This window comes from Phascolarctos cinereus, unplaced genomic scaffold (assembly GCF_003287225.1).
Source record: "Phascolarctos cinereus isolate Bilbo 61053 unplaced genomic scaffold, phaCin_HiC Scaffold_4;HRSCAF=312, whole genome shotgun sequence".
Lineage (NCBI taxonomy): Eukaryota > Metazoa > Chordata > Mammalia > Diprotodontia > Phascolarctidae > Phascolarctos > Phascolarctos cinereus.
In genome coordinates, this window is record NW_027555847.1 from 143,953,060 (window position 1) to 143,977,967 (window position 24,908).

The 24,908-nt window shown below is 36.6% G+C and overlaps 1 protein-coding gene across 1 annotated transcript in view; it reads left to right on the plus strand.

Annotated features, from left to right (window-relative positions):
• Positions 1-24,908, plus strand: part of ERP44 (endoplasmic reticulum protein 44) — a 124,860-nt gene that overhangs the window by 75,085 nt on the left and 24,867 nt on the right. The window contains exons 9-10 of the mRNA XM_020995538.2: positions 21,437-21,548; positions 23,694-23,835. Coding sequence (XP_020851197.1) covers positions 21,437-21,548; positions 23,694-23,835 — 254 coding nt within the window. The remainder of the gene's footprint in view (positions 1-21,436; positions 21,549-23,693; positions 23,836-24,908) is intronic.

Consider the following 24,908-nt stretch of genomic DNA (forward strand, 5'->3'; position numbering starts at 1 on the left):
AAGGTTTCCTGACTCTTTAGTACTCTTTCCTCTGAACACCTTATGTTTATATTTCCAGGTAAAACCATATCTTTTTTTTCCTGTAGCTTATGTTTTTTCTTTTAACTATTTAGATGTAATGCATGTATGCTAAGTATTATAATTAATTCATTATCAATGCTATTTTTAAGCAAAATGTAGTTTTCCTGTTTGTTTCTTTGAATTAAGTCTATTTTTACCATTGCCATGTCTGGGATCATGATTGCTACCTCCTTTTTTTTTTTAGTTCAGCTGAGGAAAAATAGATTTTTGCTGTAGTCCCTTATTTTAACTCTGTATAAGTCTTTATGTTTCAAGTGTGTTTCTTGTAAAAAACATATTGTTGGATTCTGCTTTCTTATCTATTCTTTTTCCATTTTATTCATGAGTTCATCCTATTTATATTCAGTTTTGTTTGCTAATTGTGTATTTCTCTCTACCCTATTCTCTTAAACTTTTTCTTCCAGTTAAATTCAGTAAACATTTATTAAGTGCCTACTGTGTGCCAGTCACTATGTTAAGCTCTGAGGATAGTAAGAAAAAAAATACAGTCCTTGCTCTCAAGGAGCTTACAATCTAATGGGGAAAGACAAAACACACAAGGAAACTAGAAAACAAAGTAGGGGTATAGGGAAGGAAGTCACCAGGGGTACCTTGTTCTCAGCAGTTGAAACTAAGGAGAGCTTGTAATCAGGTTTTTTTCTTTCTTTTTAAAGCCCCCTTCAGAGCCCACCTTGGAGTTTAGGGTTTGTTATATTTGTGACTAACCTACTCTGTCTAAATCTGCTTTCTCTTTTATTCTCCCTTTTCCCCTCTCATTTCCCTGTTGTGTTGAATATATTTCTATACCAAATTGTGTGTGTGTGTGTGTGTGTTTGTGTGTGTGTGTGTGTGTGCGCGCTCCACCCTGATTTTACCAGTTCAGATAAAAATGAGGTTCAAGTGACTTCTGATCCAAGACCTTCCTTTTTTTATGTAGACTTCTACTTGCTCCCTCTGATTATGTGATCATATTCTTCCCTAGTGTACCCTTTCTCCTTTCCTTTCCATTCGTCTTTTAAAATCATTAAAACCTATAAAATCCACTCCCTATCCCTCTGTCTCGACTCCTTCTATAATCTTTAATGATAGTGGGTTTCTGAGGGAACACTTCTCTCTTGTTTCTCCTTCCTATTAATATGTAAACACTTTATCCTTATGATAGCTCATTTATATTTATCTTTTTATGTTTCTCTTAATTACATTGTTCATGTTTCAAAGTTTCTACTCAGCTTTTCATCTGGAATGTATAGAGGTCTTCTGTGTCATTAAAAATCAGTTTTTGTCCTTTAGGAATTATATGCAGTTTCCCTGGGTAAATTATTCTTGATTGTAAACCTTTATCTTTTTGCATCTTGAAATATTGCATTCTGTGCTTTCCCTTCCTTTATAGGTAGTAGTTGCTAAAACTTGTGTGATCTTGACTGTGGTTCCTTGGTATTTGAATTTTCTTTCTGTTTGTAATATTTTTTCTTTGACTTGGGAGCTCTAGATTTTGGGTGTGACATTCCTAGGAGTTTCAGGATGTATCTGTAAATTCCTTCTATTTTTACTTTGCTTTCTTATTCCAATATATCTAGGCAGTTTTCTTTTATAATTTCTTTTTTTATATAAAATTCAATTTTATTTTGTTTTCAGCTCTTAATCCTTTTCCTCCCATCTCTTCCTCCCTCCATTAAGAAAGCAACAAAAACAAAATCTATTACAAACATGTACAGTCAAATAAGACAAATCCTCACATTAGCTATGTCCAACAAAAATGCTTCAATCTGCACTCAGAATCCATTACCTCCTTATCTTGAGGTGGGCAGCATGTTTTATCATAAGCCCTGTGGAATTGTGGTTGGTTCTTAACTTCTAATTTTTAGGGAATCTATCACTTGGATGAAGTTTTGTATTTCTTGTACTAAGTTATTAATTCTTTCTAGGATTCTTCTTCATAGATCATATTTCTCTATTGATTCTTTCCTCTAGCACTCTCATTTCATTATTTTTTTTTAATGAGACAGTGGGGTTAAGTGACTTGCCCAGGGTCACACAGCAAGTGACTTATATGTGTGAGGCCGGGTTGGAACTCTGGTCCTCCTGACTCTAAGGCCGGAGCTCTATCCACTGCGCCACCTAGCTGCCCCTTATTTCATTTTTAACATCATTTTTTAATTCTTCATTTTTCTTCATATTTCTTCAAGGAATTCTAAATGTTCTTGTGGTTCTTTTAAGGCTTTACTTATACATGTTTTGGAGTTATTCTCTTTTGGATTTATGACTTATTCATTTTACCATTGGGAATGTTTATTAGGGCCAGAATTTATTCATTTCTGCTAGGACTGTTATGGCCATATGTAGTTTTGTCTTGTCTTATCAAGTTCCTACTACTGTTTTCCTGGTAAGGAGGGCTTCAATGAGTGAGTTGCAAATTTTCAGCAGACCCTGTGTGGTCCAATCAAGGGCACAGTCTGATCACTGCCATTATGAAGCTGCAGGTTTGCAGATTGGAGCTCCAGAGAAAAATGTGCTGGCCTTAGCCCCACCCTCTCAAGTGGCTGGGTCTGTAGGTATCAAGTGATACTGCTTCCAGTTTACATCTATTTTTCACCCTGGAACTGAGTTTTGCCATGCCCAATCTATGTCAGACAGATGGAGCTGAAGCTCTGTTCTGCATCAGGTCCTAAGTGTGTGATGATTCCCTCTCCTGGATTAAAGCAACAAAGCCCTAGTCTGGCTCTAGGAACTCCTTTGTGCTTTAAGCAGCTGAGCTGCACTCCTGTGCTTTGCCTTGGGGTTTGAATCTTTAATCTACCTTCAGGTTTTAAGGGAGAGTGAGACAGTGCTGCTGGCCTGTCTTGTTCCCCTTGTCTGGCTCTGCTTTCCTGGCCTACTCGTGCTCCACTATTCCTGCCTTGGTTATTTACGTAAAGGTGGAATTTGTAATCTTTTTTTTTTTTTGGTGAGGCAATTAGGGTTAAGTGACTTGCTCAGAGTCACACAGCTAGTATCTGTGTGTCTGAGACTGGATTTGAACTCAGGTCCTCCTAACTCCAAGGCCAGAGCTCTATCCACTGCGCCATCTAGCTGCCCCTGGAATTTGTAATCTTAGTAAAGAAAGATGATCTTCTGAGGCTTTTCCTTCTTTAGATCTTTGTTAGAGTAGTTGGTGAGGGAGCTCAGTTGTGCTGCTTTCTCTTACTTTGCCATCTTGAATGGTTTCCTAGCCATATCCTGTCTTCTGTTCAGGTGGCTAGTCAAGTTTTGCTTGATTTTGTTTTGTTTCATTTTGTTGTTAAACATAAGCAAATACAAAATATTTGATTTATTCTTATTTTGCTTGGAAGAGGAACAGTAAGGGGTTTTTGTTTTGAATTTTATTTTTTGCATTTGACTTTAAAAAATGCTTAAACTAACTCTTGGGTTTTGTCTAGATGTGCAGTAGCACCAGTTATTTTTAAATTGGGCTTGTTGTTTGGCCTGGATTAGAGAAGAATGTGCAAAGACTACGGTGTATCATTTGTGAAGATGCATTTTCAAACATATATGAGGCCAGCAAAGCTTCACCATAAAATATCAAAAATAGAAAATAAACTAATCTATTTTTCCAAATAAAATTTTGCTGAATTGAAATGACCAAAGCAATCTTTTTAGTGCTTATTTGTTGAAAAATCATTTCTGGAGGCTTTGTATTTAATTGCTTTTGGAATTACTCTCAGCAAGAAACCCTTTTAGCAATAATAAAATCAAAGTAAAAAAATCAGTTGGTGTCTGCCCCTGTTCTACATGTTCATGTCACATTTCTAACTCCAAGGATAGAAGAATTAGTGAGAGAGAACAGTAATAATACTGATTATCTTCAATTTATCTTATATTTTCATAGCATTTATGTACTTGTCTTTATAGTTTCTTAATGTGGATTTACATTTCATTTAAGTCATAAGAATAAGGGAATTTTTTTACTCTTATTGCAGAATTCAATATATATTATGAACCTATGCAATTTTAAATTGTCACAGTGGGGAAATTCGGATATTTTAATGGTTTCTAATATAGTTTGGTTTAGAAAACATTGCTCTAGACTTAAGATGGGGATAATTCTGGGACTTTCTAGAAACTTTATTCATTAATCTACCTTTGTTCCATCAAGGCAAATATTTGTGCAGTCCCAAGCTGTGCCCATAATTGTGGTGACAGGTATGAGGCACATCGCTTGCCAGAAGAGATCGAAACCTGATCTGTACTGTTTCTAATGGCATTTAGTATTCTTATTAGCAATATATGATACAGCAATTGTGTGGAAATCAAAGAGACTTTATTTTGCCCCCCAGTTAGCCTTTTGCACTCACCATTATCTCCACCAGTTAGGTGGGGACAGAGTATTTAACTTGGAGTCAAGCAGATCTCAGTTGCTTACTAGCTGTGTGACCCTGGACAAGTCACTTGCTGTCTTTGAACCTCAGTATTCTTATCTGTAAAATTGGGGTACTAATCACACCAGCTTCATAGAGGTATTGTGAGCATCAGATGAAATAACATTTTACAAGTGCTTTGCAAACCTTAAAGCAAAAAATAAATTTAGGTATCATCATTATTATTATTACCACCTCTAACATTGTAGTCAACCTTCATCCTCAATTTAGTTTTATCCTCAGTCTTCTTAGGAACTATCAGAACATGTTTAGTCCCATGAAAATTTAAGTGCTTCTCCTGCCTCTGCAGTCTGCATGTGCTACTAACATCCTACTGGGTGAAACAGTGCCACTCAGGTACTTCTTACTGAGACCTGACAGTCCCTCCAACAATTGTGAGAAATCAACCTGTGCTAGAATTTCGTCATCCATCTACTTGTTTTTTTTTTTTTTTTTTTGCTAGGCAATGGGGTTAAGTGACTTGCCCAGGGTCACACAGCTAGTAAGTGTTATGTGTCTGAGGCCGGATTTGAACTCAGGTACTCCTGAATTCAGGGCCGGTACTCTATCCACTGTGCTACCTAGCTGCCCCCATCCATCTACTTTGTGCTTCACGTCTTGTATGTCAGAAATAAAAGTAGGAAGTTCTAGTTGCTAAGACCATAAAACCAGGAATTCAGTATTGGTACAAGATCAATACCCTATGTTTCTAATTCCTGACTTTCTGTACAAGCTTCAGCATGTCCAAGTGTTCATGAAATCAGACATTTGAGGAGACCACCATTCTTATATGGATAAAGGAAGAAAGCAAATGGAAAAATCATCTTTCAACTCAATGCTCTGTTAGAATGTAAACTTTAATGTGGCCTTTGTAATTCCCTTATGGTTTTACCATGGGACACCTCATGAACTTAATATGCTATATAACTGTAACAAATATAGGCACTATCTGGATGACATCCTAAAATAGTTACTAGAGCCCCAACCAACATCTTGTCCAAATTAGCCTATCCTACCTAGCACAACAAGCTATTTGCAAAATTGGTAAAGTACACATTTTACAGGAAAAGAAATTGAGTTCCCAGGACACATCATTGAGCAGTATGGAGTCTGCATAAATTCTCCTTCCCATTCCTCCCAAAAAGTGAGAATGGTTATCACTTCTAAAACTGAAAAACCTCTAGAGTTTCCTTCACTGCCACCATTCTGTATTTTTCTACCTTGATTGTTTCTGTGAAAAACCTAAAAAAGAGAAGAAAACTGTTCTCAGTGGTCATTCAAAGCCAAGAAAGCCTGCTCTGAACCCAAGGCGTTTTTACATTTTGATTTACCCAGCTATCCAAAAGCATTTAATTTCATAAGCCTCTAATTTGGTATTTAGAGCCTCTCTTTCAAGTTGAGTCCATGCTTAGACTTCCCCTACCCCCACCCCCCGTCTCTGTGTGCCTTTTAATTTTATGTAGCTTATCTCAGTGGAAAACCACCACAGGGTGTGGAGAAATAGAGGTCTTAGTAATTAGATCATTTTAAAGTTCTGGTTGCTATACCTAGAAGGGATCAGGTACCCAATTGTGAAAATGAATCATTATAATTTTGAATAACAGTAGGTCAGGTTGGTCTTTTCATTTATATTTTCATGTCATATAGCCAAGAATAACATACTATCTCTTAAACCAGGGTGTTGGGAATCATCAACAGACCATCCACTATTGACCTTCCCATGTTTACACACACACACACACACACACACACACACACATTTTGTATGTGTGTGTATGTAGTAATATACCCTGGTAGCCCTTTCATTTCCAGAAGGCTCAACTGAAGTGCTGCTTCAGGTTTAGCATGACACCCTTTCTTTAGGACAAATAGAATTCTTCAAGACCCAATATATATCCACAGAAGAATTTTCATAGCCATGACACCACTGTGACCTGAGCACCTGTAGCAGCATATGTCAGATGTATGCCTGGGCTAAGGACTCATCCAGGAGACTTGAAGACTTTCTTTAGTCTCTAATCACCAAGAGCCATTGGCTGCCATTTTTCAGCTTCACCACCAATTTACATCTCAAAGCCATGATGCTTTCTTCATTGCAGACACCATCCTCTTAATGTCCCTAATCCCTGAATATTAGCTTTAGTTCCAGGTGGAACGGGTATATATGGATTTCTTTCTGACCATTTTCATGATCAGCATTTCCTAGCTTTAGGCCATCATTTCAAAGCAAGGCAAGGTAAAATTGCTTTAGTTCAGATAGAACTGTATTGCCCTCTGCTGGTCCCCAAGAATCCTGCAGGCATGAAGCATCTCAAGACCCTGGACTGAACCCTGTAAAATTGGCTTGATCCTCCTCAGAGCATACAAGGTTTAGTAGGTGATGAGTCTGACTTATTTCAGGTAGAGATATCTATGTCAAGTCAAGTCAACAAGTGCTTGCCATCAGGCAGTGTGCTAAACACTGGGGATAAATGAAAACAGCCCCTGCCCTCAAGAAGCTCACAATCTAATGGGAGAAACAACATGGTAAATGAGATGTACTGTCAGAAGGAAGACACTCTTAGTGGAAGTATGGGGGAGGACTGGAAAAGTTCTCTTGCTGAAGGTGGGAATTGAGTTGAGTCTTAAAGCTAGCCAGGAGGCAGAAGTAAGAAGTGAGAACATTTCAGGTTTTGGGACAGCTCGTTAAAAGCACAGGTTTGGGTAAAGAACTGTCACATGTGGAGAATGGCAAAAGACCATTGACTCTGTAAATACTGGAGAGGAAGTTAAGTATAAAAAGACTGGAAAGGTAGGAAGAGGTCAGGTTGTGAATGGTTTTAAAAACCAGACAGAGAATTTTATATGTGATGCTGAAGGTAATAGGGAGTCACTGGAGTTTACTGAGTAGAGAAGTGCTTCCTAAACTGTGGGTTGCGACCCCATGTGGGGTCGTGAAAAATTTGGCAACAGTAAAAGGTTTCTGAATGCACAATGACCAAAAAGTAATTGAAAAATCAAATGCTTAATGAATCCGAGGTGTTTCTGGCAGTGCTTGCCCATGTTGTATCTGCAGCCTTGGTTCTGAACACAAAGCAGCCACACTTTGCACTGTGCATGTCTTCAGGCCACACAGTGCCAACTAACACTGTGGAAACAGGAAAAGAGATTATGAGTAGAAAAAGTTTTTAAGAAGCCCTGGAGTAGAAGACATGATGTAGTCAGAACTATACTTTAGGAAAATCCCTTTGGCAGCTGAGTGGAAGATAGACTGGAGTGGGAAAGACTTAAGGCAAGGAAATCAACAAGAAAGTTATTTCCATAGTCCAGGTGTAATGTGATGAAGCCCTGCACCATGGTGGCAGCTGTGTCAGAGGGGAAAGAGAAGGGGTTGTATGAGAGAGATGTTGTGAAGGTAGAATCAACAGACCTTGGCATCAGATTGCATATATACGTTGAGTGCGAATGAAGAATTGAGGATAATGGCTGGGTTGTGATTCTCAGTGACTGGGTGGATGGCAGTATCCTTGTTAGTAATAGGAAGTTTGAAGAAGGTGAGGGGTTGGGAGGAATTAGAAACAATAGATCATTAACAATAGGTAGTTAGGAACCATCTACAAAGAGGTAATAATTGAAACATTTGGCATAGATTATTAAGAGTAGAATCAGAGAAGGAAGAGGGCCAGGGTAAGATTTTTTGGGAAATACATAACATGAGGGGATAGAAAGAAGAGCCAGGAAAGGATGCAGAAAAGGACTGTTAAAGAGAACAAGGGTAATTTAGGGTCACAGAAGCCAAGGATGATCAGGTATATCCAAAAGTCCAAGGAGGTCAAGAAAGATGGGGACAGAGAAAAGGCAGTTGGTTAATATGATACCATGCAATTCAAGCATTTATTAAGCACCTACTATATATAATATGTGCAAATCATAGACAAAAATGAAAATGCCCATGGCCTTCAGAACTTACATTCTGCTGGAAATAACATTGGGCCTGTTTTCAGAAGGTCTCGGTTTGAATCCTGCTTCTGCCCTTTATGATCTATATCACCTTAGACAAATCACTTTTTTGCTCTGGACCTCAGTTTCTCATCTGTAAAATATAGTGTTGGAATAAAGAATCTCTAAGGTCTCTTATAGCTTTAATATTCAATTAGAGATTGGGTCTTTGACGTTTGAGAGAACTGATTTAATAGACTAGTAGTAAGAGAACCAGATGCCAAAGGATTTAGAAGTGAGTGATGGAGTAAGGAAGTCTAGGCATCGTTGTAAACAACTTGAGAGTTATTCAGTGTTTATGAATGGATCATGTTAATATAGTAAAAAATGATAATACTCCTCAAATTAACATATATTTAATGCAGTGAGAAGTTTGTATTAGAGAGAAAGCTGGCATTGAAGACCTGACTTTGAATCTTGCCTGTGATACATACTGACTGAAGTCACTTAACCTCTTAGTGCTTTAGGAAATTCTCTAAAAGACAATAAGTTGCAGAGAAGGTTTTGTCCTTCACTTTTAAGAAGGAGTTTCCACACCCAGAAATTCCATGTGCCAATGAAATCACAAATCCAGTCCCTGTCTGTTTCACTATTTATACAATGCCAACTAAAATATAAAGGAGCTTCTTAATAGAATTAGACAAATCCGTAACAAAATTTATGTGGGAAAACAATTTGGCAAGAATATTAAGGGGTACACTGAAAAGAAATGTCAGTGAGGGGTAAGGTTTTACATTCTCATGCTTTAAAATAAAATTGTTATCAGAGCCGTATGGTACTAGGCAAACAACTGAGAAATAAATTAATGAAATAGAATAGATGTGCCAGATATCCAACAACATATTAAAATATGAATTTGATAGATCTTTAGACAATGAAAGTTAGAAAAAGGAAATCATTATTAAATATCTATTTGGCAAGATTAGTTGTCAATTTGACAGAAAAGGAATTTGTACCTGTATTTTACACCATGTACCCCTATGAATTTTAGTTGGATGAGAGAGTCAAACATAAAACAAACTCTAGAAAACATGGAGTATAATGAAATATTTATCATAGTAGTTGAGGGGAGATAACTTTCAGTTCAAGAAGTGGAAAGAATTGTTGGGGACACAATGATGTGTTAAGTTGTAGCAAAATTGAAAAATAAACCTACAACTAAGAATGTTGTCATTTAAAAAAGAAAAATAACAGATTGGGAAAAATACTTTTGGCAAATAGGAATGTTAAAATTATCTTAATGTAAGGGGGTGTGGAAAAGGCAAAACAACAGCTCTTGTTCAAAATGGATAAATGGTCAAAGGATGTGAACAGTTTTCAAAAGAAGGAACAAATTATTAGTAGCCACTTGGGAAAAATCGTTCACCCTCATAAAGAGATACAAATTAAAACAACTTTGAGGTATCACCTCACATCCATCAAACTGGCAAAAATAATTAAAAGTAATAAAATTGGACAGATAGAGTTGTGGTAAAACAGGTACACTGATTTATTAATGTTGGAATTGCAAACTTATGGAATATTTTTGGAGAGCAATCTGGCAGTACACAATAAAAGTTACAAAACTAATATTGTTTGACCCATTAATTCCTTTTTAGGAACCATACCCATTGTTACACACACAAAAAAACCCAAACCCCCAAAAACCCCACAAAATCTGTTCAAAGATGTTCATGTTAATACTATAGGTAATTAAAACAAAAATAGGAAGCAACCTAAGTGTGTAGTCTTAGAGGAATTGGAAAATTATGGTACAATGGTCTCATGGAATAATATAAAGAAATAGATGGACAAAGTGTCAGGATTATGAAAAAAAATCTGGAAATAATGCGAAGCAATAATCGGGATCAGAGGAAGGTAGTACAGGGGCAGCTAGGTGGTACAGTGGATAGAATACCGCCTTGGAGTCAGGAGGACCTGAGTTTGAATCTGACCTCAGACATATAACGCTTACTAGGTGTGTGACTCTGGGCAAGTCACTTAACCCCAATCGCCTTGCCGAAAAAAAAGAAGAAGAAGAAGAATGTAGTATACACTATAATCATTTGACAAGATAATTCTGAAAATAAATGAGAGTAAATGGACAGAGGGTTCTAATGGGAGCTTAGAGTTTGGAACTGAAAAGATGTTATGCTTAAAATTAATTATTTTATATGTAATTAAGTGTTTTAATTAATACTTTTAAAATATTTTTTATTTATTTTTAAAATAATTCCCAATTACATTTTAAAAATTAACATTCATTTTTAAAAATTTTGAGTTCCAGATTATCTCCCTCCCTCCTGAACTCCCCCATCCCTTGAGAAGGCAAGCAGTATGATGATTATACATGTGAAGTCATACCAAACATTTTTCCACATTAGCCATATTGCGAAAGAAAACGCATACACCCCTTCCCCCAAATAAAGTTTAAAAAGTATGCTTCAGACTATACTCAGTTCATCGTTTCTCTTTCTAGAGCTAGATATTATTTTTCATCATGAGTCTTTTGGAATTGTCTTGGATCATTGTCTTGATCAGAGTAGCTAAGTCTTCCACAGTTGATCATCATTGCAGTATTGTACAATGTTCTCCTGGTTCTGCTCAGTTCACTTTACATGAGTTCATCTGAGTCTTCCCAGGTTTTTTTTGAAACCATCCTGGTGTCATTTCTTATAGCACAATAGTATTCCATCACAATCATATACCACAACTTGTTTAGCCATTCCCTAGTTGATGGGCATCCATTTTCCAATTTCCAGTTCTTTGTTACCACAAAAAGAGCTCTTATAAATATTTTTGTACAAATAGGTCCTTTTCCTTAGGATACTAATTTTTCTAATTAAGCGTAACATTTTTATTGATAGGGAAGAGTTTAGGTAGTCACTTGGAGGGTAGGAGGTTTGATAAAAGGCTTCCTAATTTTTTTTTCAGTAATCAGGAAGGTCAAAATTTGTAGGCAGTTCAGTTTGAGTCAATGAAATTTTTGAACTACCTGTCGTGTTCAAATATGTGGATAGAAATTAGTCCAATTCTTCCTGTCTTCAGCAGATTGCATCCTCAGTCATCCTCTCTCTCTCTTGAATCTTACCATTTCCTATGTTTTAGTTCCTTCCTTATAGCCTTCAGATATTCCCAACTCTCCCCCATCATTAAAGAACCTTCAATAAACCCCATGTATCCTCTCAGTCTGTTGTTCTATATCTCTTCTCCTTTTCTTAACCAAACTCTCTAAAAAGAATTATCTATGCATTAACTCCATTTCCTCTCCTCTCACTCTTCAGTTGTTTTCAGTCTTCTGTCATCTTAAACATGCAATTGAAACTCCTCTCTCCAAGTTATTAATGGTCTCTTAAGTGCCACATTTGATGGTCTTTTTTCAGCTTTCTTGGTGTATCTGCTACATTTGACACTGTTGACCAAATGTCGTGCTCTATACTCTTTCCTTTGGTTTTCATGACGTTACTTTTTCCTGGTTCACCTGTCTGACTGCTTCTTCTCAGTGACCTTTTCTGGCTCATCGTCCACATCGTGCTGCCTAGCATGTGGATGTTCCCCAAGATTCTGTCCTGGCCCCTGTTCCTGTCTCCTTCTGTAATCACTCAGTAACCTCATCAGCTCCCATGGATTATTATTGCTATGAAGATGACTCCCAGAACTATATATCAGGTTCTAGTGTCTATCCTGAGATTTAGTCCCCTATCTTATGGCTAATGCAATTTTCCTGAAGAGCAAATCTGACCAATTGATTCCATTGCTCAGTCAACTCCAGCGGCTCTGATTGCTTCTAAAATAAAATACACATGCCTTTGTTTAACTTTTAAAGTTCCACACAAGCTGACCCCAACCTAGGATTCTTACCTCATTAGACATTACTCACCCTTCCCCCACTTTGTGATCCAGTCTAACAGACTCTTTATCTTACTGACGATACTGCCATCTTTTATTCCTTTGCACTCACACATGCCTGTCATTCATTCCTTCTGTATCTCCACTTTAAGATGCAGCTCAGACACCATCTTCAGCAAGAAGCCTCTCTGATTTCCCTCAATTGCTACTTCCTCACAGACTACCTTGTATTTAACTACTTTGTTTATATTTGTGTTTATTAACTTTATATTTTTGCTGTATATATTTTATGAGACTGTTTCTCCAATTAAAATTCACATTCATTGTATCATTATTTGTATTTATGTCCTCAGTGCCTGGCACATAGTAGGTACTTTCTTGATTGATTAGTTGAAATATAGCAGTGCTGCTCTTAAAAATGACCTAGAAGAATGTGTGGGCCAAGATGTTGGAGTAACAGGAAGAAGCATAACAATTGCTCTTCTCCTCCTTCCTTCACCAACTCTTCCAAACAGATCTAGAAAATATACCAGACCTAATCGTGTATGGGAAATCCAAGGAAAAAAAATGCAGAGAGTATTTTTTTAGCCCACATTAGAATAGGGAGATAAATAAGTTCGTGGACACTGAGGATAAAATCTGTCTAGGAGTGTGCCAAAGCACAGAGCATTCCAGGGCAGAAAAAGGCTGTGTCACAGTCTAGAAAAAGCCCCAGGTCCAGCATGGAGGGGCCTAAACTTGTGGAGGGGGGAGGAATAGGTGCCAGCTGGTTGCTCTGTTACTGCTCAGCAGTCACAATGCCAGGGCTCCTAGGAGTGGTAGTCTAGAATCAGGTGCCGGCTATATCCTGGTCCAGAATTTAGTTCAAAAACAAATAGCAGATAAATAGCTCCTGGCAGTCTGAAGCCTGCAGAGGAATAACAAGAGAGGGAGTCCCAGACAAAAGGGAAGTTTACAGTTGGGTCACATTCAAAAGGCATTAAAAAAGGAAAGGTATCATAAGTCTTTTCAGACCAATGGTTCTTCTTATGCCTCTTGCCAAGACCTTCATCCTCACTTTACTTTATACGTCATCCTCTCTCGTTCATCTTCAGTGTTTCTCTTTTAATGGTTCCTTTCCTGTCTGACTAGTAAGCTGTAAATCCAGTAGCACCTAAGTAGAATGTGAGATTCATGAGAGCAAGAACTATTTCACATTGTCTTATTCAGTTCCATCAGCCATGGTTTGGTCCCGATGAAGCTACATGATTTGTCCAGGGTCACATAGGTAAACATCAGAGGTAGTAGGATCTTTTCCCAGGTCCTCTGACTTCAGTCAGTGCTCTTTCACCGGTATGAGGATGCTGTTTCCTTATTATTATTCTTCCTAATGTACAAGAAAGAGCCCTTGCTAAGACTTAAAAAAAAAAGACTTTGCTTAAGAACACACAAGCAATTAGCAGAATAAATAATGGTAAATCAGTATCATCACCATGCCTCAGTGTCTTCATGTGTGAAATGGTCAAGATAGTGATTTACCATTATTTTTCTACCTACATTGCTCCTATAAGGGGAGAAAAACATGTAATAATGTGGGAGTAGTGGAAGGTGAGAGAGGTTTGGATGTGTTTGATGTGTCCCAAGATTTTTGAGATGATTACTCTTGATTTTGGATTTATTTCTAGCAATTGCTCTCCATGACAGATCATTCACATCAGAGATAAAATTATAAAAGTATGATTAAGAATTTTTAAAAAAATCTTTAGAGTTTATTTTAAGTGCTGTTGGACAAAGTTGAATGACTGTCCTGTACATATGCTTAGTATCTCAGAGGCACGGTACTTATCACAATTTCTGTATAAGTGAAATTATAATTACAGTATTTATTAAGTGCCTACTGTATTTCTAGTTTTGTAGAGAATGTAAAAAAGTGGATAATGAGGTCCTTTTAAGGGAAGAACGAATATTCTGGACTTTTTGTGCAGTATACTATTAACAGCACTTAACTTCAGCATTTTCTGCATTAATCAGGAGCTATTAAGTAGAATTTTAAATTCTTAATTTGCATTTCAATATGCGAAAATGATGGTTGGTATTTAATTTTTGTTCTGTTGACATGGAACATTTTCAGTGTACTTTTCCCATAGTAACTGTGTCTCATTATCATAAGTTTGTAGTAACTTTGGTTTAAAGTTTTGGTTTAAATTTCTCTATTTCTTCATACTATTCCTTGGGCCTCTTTGAATAAGCAGATATTCAGAAACCCAGGTAATTCCAGATTGGCACTTTGCTAAGCAGTTTTCATTTAAGGATATCAGTGTTACCAATGTCCAGATAGTTATACATGCCAGAATTAAACAAGTCACTTGTAATATTGCTTATATAAGCTAGTGTTACAAAAAAGAATTCCCATATATTGTGATTAATATTTCTTCTTTTTTTTTTTGGAAGATTTTTTGTCTTTTTCTTAAGGCAGTTGGGATTAAGTGACTTGCCCAGGGTCACACAGCTAGTAAGTGTCAAGTGTCTTGGTCTGGGGCCGGATTTGAACTCAGGTCCTCCTGACTTCAGGACCGGTGCTCTCTCCACTGTGCCACCTAGCTGCCCTTGTGATATTTCTAAAGATGAAAGATTAACTATCACAAACATTTTTCTCCATTTAATAGTATTTTATTTTTTCCAGTTTCATGTAAAGATAGTTTTCAACATTCACTTTTATAAGATTGAGTTCCAGATTTTTCCCCCTCCACTTCTCCCTCCATAAGGCAACAAGCAATATGATATAGGTTATACATGTATAATCATATTAAACATATTTCAACTTTAGTCATGTTGTAAAAAAAAAGAATCAGAACAAAAGGGAAAAACCATGAGAAAGAGAACAAAAACAAAAAAAGTGAAAATAGTATGATTTGATCTGCATTCAGACTCCATAGTGTTTTTCTCTGGCTGTGGATAGCATTTTCTATCATTAGTCTTTTGGAATTGTTTTAGATCATTGTATTGCTGAGAAGAGCCAATCTGTTAAAGTTGATCATCGTACAATGTTGCTATAGTCTATCACAAACATTTCAAGTTATATTGAATCTGCTGTGATTTTTCTAAAATGTAATAGAATTTTTCAAGATGTCTTAGAAGTGTGTGGAATGCAGTTAACAAAAATTTGAACCACAGCTCTTTCCTTTCCTGGTAAGAATCTTTCTTCAAAGGAAAGATAAAAGGAGGAAAGTTATACTTATGCTCTTTAGTCACTCGTTGGCAACTTCTCTATAACTTCTCCTTGTAAGAAGGAAATAAAATTAGGCAAAACAAATAGTCATCTTAACCATGTCTGAAAATGTGTGCGTTATTCTGCATGTGTATGCTACTGCCTCTCTGACGAGAGGGAAGGAAGTGTTGTTCTTCATTATTCTTCTGAAGTTAAGATTTTTGACTGCGTTGATGAGTGTTCTGAGGGCTTTAGACGTTGTTTTCTATTATGTTATTGAAGATGTTGTGCCTGGTCTCTTGATTGCTTCCCTTTACTTCAGTAAATACTTCAGTTTTTTCTAAATTTTTCATATTCCTTGTTCTTAAAGCAATGGAGTAATATTCTTGCATTCATCCTCCACAGTTTGTTCAACTCTATCTCCAACCAATATTTGCTACTATAAAAAGCGATGCTATAAATACTTTCATATCTGTTAGACTTTTGCCATCTGTCTTTGTCCTCCACTCCACCAACCCCAAGTATATACTTAGTATTTGAATCACTGCATCAGTGTGTATTTATAGTTTAGTAACTTTTGGATCATAGTTCCAAATTATTTTCTGGAATGGTTGGACCCATTCATAGCTCCCCCAACAATCCATGAATGCACTCATCTTTCCACAGTCCTAACAACAGTCTGTTAGGTATGAGATGAAACTTTGGAGTTATTTTAATTTGTATTCTCTTAGTGATTTGGTACATTCTTTCATATCATTTCTTTATTTTCATATATATATACATATAATATATAAATCATAATTTCTATTTCTTTTGAAAAGTCTGTTCATGTTTTTTTCACCATTTGTCTTTTAGGGGAATTTATCTTCTTTATGCCAAGTTTTTTTTCAGTGATAACAAGCTGCTTAAATTAGGGGGAGGGGAAAGGGAAGTGGATAAAAGTACATATTCCACAAGGACTGTTGCCATGGGGCTGTTTCTTTTCTTTGTATCCCCATTACTTAGCATGGTGCCTGGCACATAATAGGCACTTAATAGGTGCTTGTTAATGGACTGTTTTTCCTGTGGAAGTTTAATTGATATAAACAGTTATTACTCCAAGGAAGCCAAAGAACTTGGAAAAACACTTAACCAACAAACACTTGATCACCTTGCCTAGAGGAAAGACATGGAAACCAAGAGAAAGCAACACTAGTTTGGAATATAAGATCATTTGCAAAATCTCATGCAGGAAAATGACAGAAGATTTGTATGTATATCACCTCAGAACAGGTCGGAAATGATCATTTTGGGAGTGAAGGCGCCAGTATCATAATTCAGGTCCTCATCATTTCTGGCCTAAAACAGTGCTTTTTAAACTGTGGGACCCGCGTGGGGGTTGCAACCTATGGTTTAAGAATTGCTGAAGGGTCATGACTGGGAAAAGTTTAAGAAGCCCTTGCCTAGACTATATAATAGCCTCCCGATCAGACTCTCTGTTGCCTCGCCCCTGTACCACTGTCAGTGATTTTCTGAAAGTATAGGTCTGACCAGGTCACTCTTTTACTCAATAAAATCTATTAACCTGTCAGACAAAATTTAAACTCTTCCATCTGGCATTTGAAGTCCTTTACAACTGGGCCCCATCCTCCCTTTCTTGACTTATTATGTATTACTCACTCATTCTGTGGTTCAGCCAAACTAGTCTTCTGAGTCTTCTTTCAGTATGGCTCTCAAATCTCCCCTCTCTGGGCCTCTGTACCTGTAATGCATACCTTCTTCACTTCAGCCTCTTAGAATCATTCCGAGTTTCCTTTAAGGCTCACTCAATTCAAGTGCTCGCGTGACATCCTCTGTATGACTCCATTAGTGCTGTCCTCCTACCCCTCAGCTGCTCATGTCTTCATACACCTCCCCCCCCCCGTTATTTTGTTTATATCTACATATGTACACATTGTCTCTCCTTCCTAAGTTATAAGCTCCTTGAGGACAAAACTGGTTTGTTTTTGACATTGCTTAGCTTAATAGGCACTTCATTAAGGTGCCTGTTGCTTTGTGCAATGATAAACATGTTGATATTTTGTTGTGCTTGTTTTTTATGTCGTTTTTACTCTGCTTTCTTTAACCTGTTTCAATTATAGGCCTTCCTGTTTTCTCTGAATTCTTCACATCCAACATTCTTTATGGGATATTATTGCAATGCTTACACATCCTATAATTTTTCTTGCCAATATCCATATATAGAGCATATATCTAATTTCCATCTTTTCTTATTGCACTACCCCAAAATAATAGTAATAAAATAAAATAATAATAATGACTTGAATTTATATATTGCTTTAAAGTTTACAAAGTTCTTTATGTAGGCCATTTCATTTGATCCTCACAACAACCCCAAATTAATATATTACTCTAGTAATGTCATCCCTTGATGAGAACCCTCTATTAAGATTCAGTTGCTCCATCCTAACCTGAGGGATCTGACCTGGTGGTTTTTGTTGGGATCAGAACCCTATCCTGCACTGTTCTCAGAAACTCAACAGTCTGGCAGAAGAAGCATCATTCCTTACTCCAGAGATGTCCTTGAGATGTCAGCCTATACATTCATATTCCAGCATCTCTTGAACATTCCAGGATTGAACCTGGTGACTTCTTAGAGCTGGCCCCTGCCCATCCCTAGATTTGTTTTAGTTAACAGCACCCTTTACTGTACCACTTAACTTTCTCTGCACACATTCCAGTTTTTCAGTGTCACTCTTAAAAAGTGTCACCCAGAACTGAAAATCATGTTTCAAGTATGGTCTGTCAAGTGGAGGACAGGGATTATGGTGGAATTAGGTTTTGCTTTCAGTCAATTAGGACCCTCCTGTTTAAATATGAACTGCTATCCAATCTTGTCTTTGCCATCCTGTGCTTGAAGTTAATTTTTTTTTCAACCTGAATTGAGAAATTTACATTATCAAGGGTCTTTTGGATTTGGATTCTGTCATTCAATATATTGGTATTCTTCGCTTTGTGTCTTTCTCCAATTTGAAAGATGTGCCATATAAATAATTAAAATGGTGAGCAGGACAGAACTGAGCACCAAACCTTTCTGGCACTAGAGACCTTCTGCCAGGTGGACAATGATTCATTAATTCTCTTTGGACTCTGTCATTAAACCAGATATGAATCCACCTACATGTACATTGTCCACATTTTTTTCAGACTTGTCCACAAGAGTGTCATACAAGATTTTTTCAGAATGGACAGACTAGCCTTGCTGAAATCTAGATAGGGAACATCTGTGGCATTCAATTTAATTCAGACTGTTACCAATACGAGTAAATGTATTAAAATCAAGAATAATGTTGGTCTGGCGTAACTTATTTTTGGCGAATTCTAGACTCTTGGTGATCTTCACTTATCTTCCTCTGTGCTTACAAGCCATCTATTCAGTATTTCTAGAATTTAACCTGAGTTTGACTTTAAATTTGTTTTGCTATAGCTGGCATAGTCTACCTTCTTTCCCTTTAAAAAGAAGAGTTAAGAAAATTTACTCATCAGTCTTATAGCACACCCTTCCTATTCTCAGCTATAGTTCATGGATTATCCCAAGTGGTTTACGTATCACATTTTTAAGTTCTTTGAGCATCCTGCAGCTTAATTTTTCTACATTAAGAGGTTTCAACTTATTTATAGTTGCTAAGTATTTTCTCCCTATCTCCTTACCAGTCTTTGGCTCTGATTTACATTTAACCACATTTGTTCTACCCATTCTAGTCTGCAGAGCATTCTCTTTGACAGAGAAGTTAGAACCAAAATGACAGTTGAGCAGCTTCATTTTTTTTTTGCTGTCCATTAACACAATACCATCTGCTTAACCATTAGGCTTATTCCTTCCTTTGTTCTTTTCTTATTTGGAAGATAGATTTCAAAGTTCATTTTATTAATTTTAGCAGTTTTTGTAACACTAGGCTCATTTTGGGGTTTTTTAGTCTTCATGATGCTGTTTTTACAGATATGTGGTACTGTTTTATATTTGCCCTTGGTTAAGTACCAGTACCCTTGCTTCTGTCTTTTGTACACATCTATTTTTAATATAAATCCACCAGAATTCTGAGAAGCCATATTACTGTCTTACCATACTTCCCTCCTTTCCTGTGCAAACTGACCCACAGTGGTTGGTTTCTGGGCTCACTGGGACCAGATTCAGTTATGTAATAGAGAGGCCTCTCCAGGTAGCTCTTTTTCAGACAAGGAAACTAGTACCAGTAGATGAGACACTGTTCCCCTACCCCAGAGAAGGACCAATAAATAAATGCAGCCAGTTGATGTTTTCTCCCTAACAAAAAGAGGAGAGGGAGAGAGAGAGAAACAGAGAGAGAGAGAGAGAGAGAGAGAGAGAGAGAGAGAGAGAGAGAGAGAGAATATGAATGAATTCTCTAGTAGATGGAAAGTTGACCCAGGAATCAGGAAAACCTGGGTTCACCCAGGGATGGATTTCCCCACCTCTGACACAATTGGCTGTGTGACCTTGGGGAAATCACTTTACCTTTTAGTGCCACAAATAGCTCTCTGAGACTAATAGTTGCTTACCTTCAATGGTTTCCATGCTGGGAGTTCCCTATAGCAATGAAACCACAGGTCCTGACAAAAGAAAAAGATATATGTGTATATGTTTTTATATATTTTATATACATATATAATCTGTAGAGGTAGTTTGAGTAGTAGTGGATTTAGTACTAGGCATGCTCTCAGGAAGTATATTGAGTGTTGAATTTTGGGGTCAGGAAAATATGGGTTCAAATCTCACTTATGACATTTATTAGCTGTGTGACCCTGAATGTCACTTAACTATTCTTTGCTTTAGACAACTCCCAAAAATTATGGAAAGAACCCTGGATTGTATAGTTAGGATTATTTCTAAACTGCCCTTTATACCCATGCCTTTCTGCTTGCTGTTTTTATCCTCGTCTACCTGGAAGACCTTCTTCCTGTCTTCTTTTTCTCTTTCTTTGTATACATCATACTCACCTTTCAAGCCCCAGCTCAGCTTAGTTTCTGCTGCAACAAGGCCTTGGCTAATTACTCTAGACCATACTAATCTCACTTTTTCCTGAACTCCAGTGTATTAACACTCAGTTACAACATATCTCGTCACTTCGTTTTATTTTAATTGTTTTATCAGTTAGTGTTGCATCCCTAGCTAGATTATAAACTCCTTAAGGACAAGGACCATATCTTTTTACTACTTTATAATCTCTGTATTGATGGGTACATAGAGGTGCTCAAGGAACATTTGCTGATTGATTGAATTAGGGGATAAGTTCTTGACTGGTAAAAACAAGTTCAGGGTATGGGTAGGATAAACGTAGAATCATACTTTTTTTCCACTTGAAAAGGACATCAAAGATCTTTGAGTCTAATCCTTTTCACTTTAGAAGTAGGAAAAGAGCCCAGAAAAATTGAGTGATATGTCCAAAATTACTCAAATAGTCTTTGGCAAAATTTAAATCTTCTGACCCCAGTGCTCTTGCCATCCTAATTTATGGTCACAAATCTCAAAATATAAGACTAGAGAAGAAGTAACTTAGGTGAAAATAATTCAAAAATAATTTACAGATTGATAATGAATGAAAGGAAGTCGAGAATGTTTGGGAATATGTCCCTAACCTTTTATTGTAGCTATCTAAGACAACAACAGTACCTTACAGAATATCTCTTGGTGCTATCTACAAAGAATATTGGGCTAGAGGGACTGTGATTCTGACTTGTCTGTCATAGTTATAATTCTTAGAAGTCGGAGATGAAACAGACTTGCTTTGCTTATACTTAGGCCCTTCTTGCTTTAAGAGCAGTGCTATCAATATTTCTATTTAGACTGTTTTCCATGGGATATTTTTTTATTGCTGCATGCTACTTTTGTTGGTTTTCTTTTTTAAATAGTTATATTCTGCTGTATTCTGGAATATAACTAGAACTAAATGAAAAGGTATAACAATTCTTATTTAATACTTTCTCTATACAGGAATTGACAGAAGAAGGACTGCCTTTTCTCATACTTTTCCACATGAAAGAGGATACAGTGAGTTTAGATGTATTCCAAAATGAAGTAGCCCGGCAGTTAATAAGTGAAAAAGGTAGATTAACTAAGGTTTCTCTTTTATCTTTGCTATTCTTTTCAAATATGCTTAAAGATATTTGGTATGGAAAATCTAGTGAATAATTTTAGAGATATAGCCAGGTCATGATTTAGCATGAAAATAGAGGGGGACATTAGCAGAAGAAATAAAAAGCAGTGATTCTCTTGACAATTCAGTTCAACTCAACAAACTATTATTTAAGTATCTGTTATGTGGAAGGCTCTGTGCTAGGTACTGGGCGCACAGAGACGAAAAACAATGTAGCCTTTTCCCTTAAGGGAGAAGATGTACACAAATAACTATTGTACAGGTTATAAAATGATGAAGTGAAAGGGAGGGCTGAAATGGAAATGGTTTGAGAAAGCCAAAGAAGAGAAGGATCAGTTATGGCAGGGGGAATTATGAAAATTATGAAAAAAAGGTGAAACTTAAGCTGGGCTTCAAAGGAGAGAAAGAGTGTTACGGATTAGGGTGGGGTCCAGTTCTAGCCATGAAGGACATTCTTCACCAAAGGATGAAGGCAGGAAAAGGCTAGAGCAGATTCAGAATGTTGTATAGTCTAGTTTGGATAGAGCATAGAATATGTGATGGGATAAGTGTTATTCCCTTCCACTGAAATAAGGCTGGTAAGATGATTTGGAGACAGATTATGTAGGCCTCTGAATGCCAGGCTAATAAGTTTGTGTTTAGATAATAGGTACAGGGTCTTAGGCCCACTGAAGAATATTAAGCAGGGGAATGCCATGATTAGATCTATCCATTACCAGATTACTTTGACTTTAGCTTCCAGTCATTAGTATGTCATAACTGAGAGAAGTGGGAAACTTAGGAGGGAAAGTGGTAAATTTAGACACTTCTTCTAGCCTTCAAATGACCCCTTTTTAGTTCCTTGTTTTTTACTGAAATTCTTCAGTCTTATAGCCAAGAACTTATTTTTTACACAAAAAGAGGTTATCAAGTTGTTGTGGAATTCTCAGAGTATCAGGAAGTCTGTAGTTAGAAAAGTATAGAGACAAAGTGAACTAAGAACACGACACAGTGCTATATACATAGTAGTTGTCTAATAAATTGAATTGAATTGACTATCATGTGGAATAGAATAGAGAAAATTTCTGATTGGAGGATGATGTTCCCTGTGTAGATAAGTAAAAGTTGGTCATGGTATCATTGGCTGGTCTATGACATCGGGACTCTGTCCTTAGGACAGTTAGGTAATCTACAGAGTAGATTGTTAGAAAATTCGACATGAACTGTAGCCTTCAAATTATGACCTCTTAAGATGTGATGTAATTTTGATAAAATAGAAATTTCACTCTTAAAAATCTCTAAGTAAGATATCTACTGCTTCAAGTGGTACATTGGAAAACAGCTACAATTTTTAGTTTTTATAATTCCTAGATTATTTTAAATAACTCAAGTATATTGCTTTTATATTTCAGTGTTAGTTTTTTTCAGATATAGTATTGGTCCAAATATATAACAGCCAACTTTTATTTAATGTTTGAAGGTTTGCAAAACATTTTACATATATTATCTCATTTTATCCTCACAACAGTTCTGGTAGGTAGGTGTCATTACTGTCCCTATTTTAATGATAAAGAAACTGAAGTAAATAGTCAGAGGTTAACTGATTTGCCCAGGGTTGCAAAGCTAAGTATGTGAGGCAGGAGTCAAAATCAGGTCTTCCTAATCTGGAGTCCAGCGTTCTATACCACACACTTTCCCCCAGATCTGGCATATACAAAAACCAAATTGTATTGTAGCCTGTTGTGTCATGTTTTACTTGATTTCCTTGATGAGAGGCTCTGGTACCCACTGACTTCAGTACTCATTCAGCTTTTCCTTCGACCTCTTAAATGTGCCTGTGAAATTGTTGAGAGTGCCTGTTTGCCATTTGCTCCTGACCAACCCTATAGTCCCCACACATTCCCCCCTCACTTAGAACCCAATTTTCACTGGATGTAAATATATGGTTTTGGGTAACTTTGTGTAATTGTTTTTCATAGTATACCTCTGTTTTTTTCTTTCAAAGGACTCTCATTTTAGACAGGTGACATATTTGAACTAGCATGTTACTGTTAATATTTTGGGAATGTAAAGTCAAATAATTCTAATCTTCTCCAAATACTCTTTCTTTTTAAGGTACAATAAACTTTTTACATGCTGATTGTGATAAATTTAGACACCCACTTCTGCATATACAGAAAACACCAGCAGATTGCCCTGTAATAGCCATTGACAGCTTCAGGCACATGTATGTCTTTCCAGACTTCAAGGATTTATCGTAAGTATCTATTTGAGGCTTTCCTCACTATTGACAGAAATAAAAAATTAACTTGAAATGTTTATGCATTTTTCCAGATAATTCTATATTGAAGTAGTAATTTAATTTGTTAATTTGATGGGAGAGAGTACTTCCACCCTCTACCCAATTGCATTGAGTTTTACTTTTACATAATAGTTGCTCTTGACAAATAATTTCCTATACTTAGAAATATCACTACAATTGAGCATGATCACAGGGATATTTAAGAAAGTCCTTTTCCTATGGAATGGTTTGATGAGGAAAATAAACCAGGATGGTGAGAGGACTTAAAATTTTGTTATACAGGGATAAATTGAAAGAACTGGGAATGTTTAGCCTAAATTAAGAGTGAGAAAATTGGGGAAAGAGGGAAAGAACAGGTGAATTCAAGTCTTTAAAGGGTTGTCCTATGGAAGGATGAAATAAAATTATTTTGCTTGTCTTTAGAAGGTGGAACAAGATACAATCTGTGGAAGTTGAAGTGAGGCAGATTTTAACAGGATATAAGGAAAATTTCTTGATTGAACTGTCTAGAAGTGAAATGTAATTCTCATCTCTGGGAATCTTCAAATAGAGATCATGAAATAATTTTTCAGGGATGTCTTAGGGACAATTCCTGCTCTCAATGGACTCTTAGTTTTCTTTGCTAATTCCAGTTCTATTATTAGTATTAGTATTTTGTAAAAGAAGTCTTTCTTTTAAGTAAAATGTAATCTGATTTATCTCATTGTCCTAAAGCTTGATAACCTGTAAAGAAAATTAGAGCCCAGGTTTGTGTTCCAAGGTAAGCTGTTTCAGTATAAAGCTCTTGGCAAATCTTAAAGCACCATATGAATGCGAGCTGTTATTATTATTGACAGAGCAGCAGGTTTGGATTTAAATTAAATCTATCCATATGACCTTGACCTCCCTGAACCTCAATTTCTTCATATGTAAATGGGTTAAGAGGGTTGAACTGAATCAGTTCTAAGGTCATTTCCAGTTCTAAATCTTATGATCTTCACAAATGCCTTAACTTCACCAGTTGGCAAAAAATTTGATTCAGGAAGTAT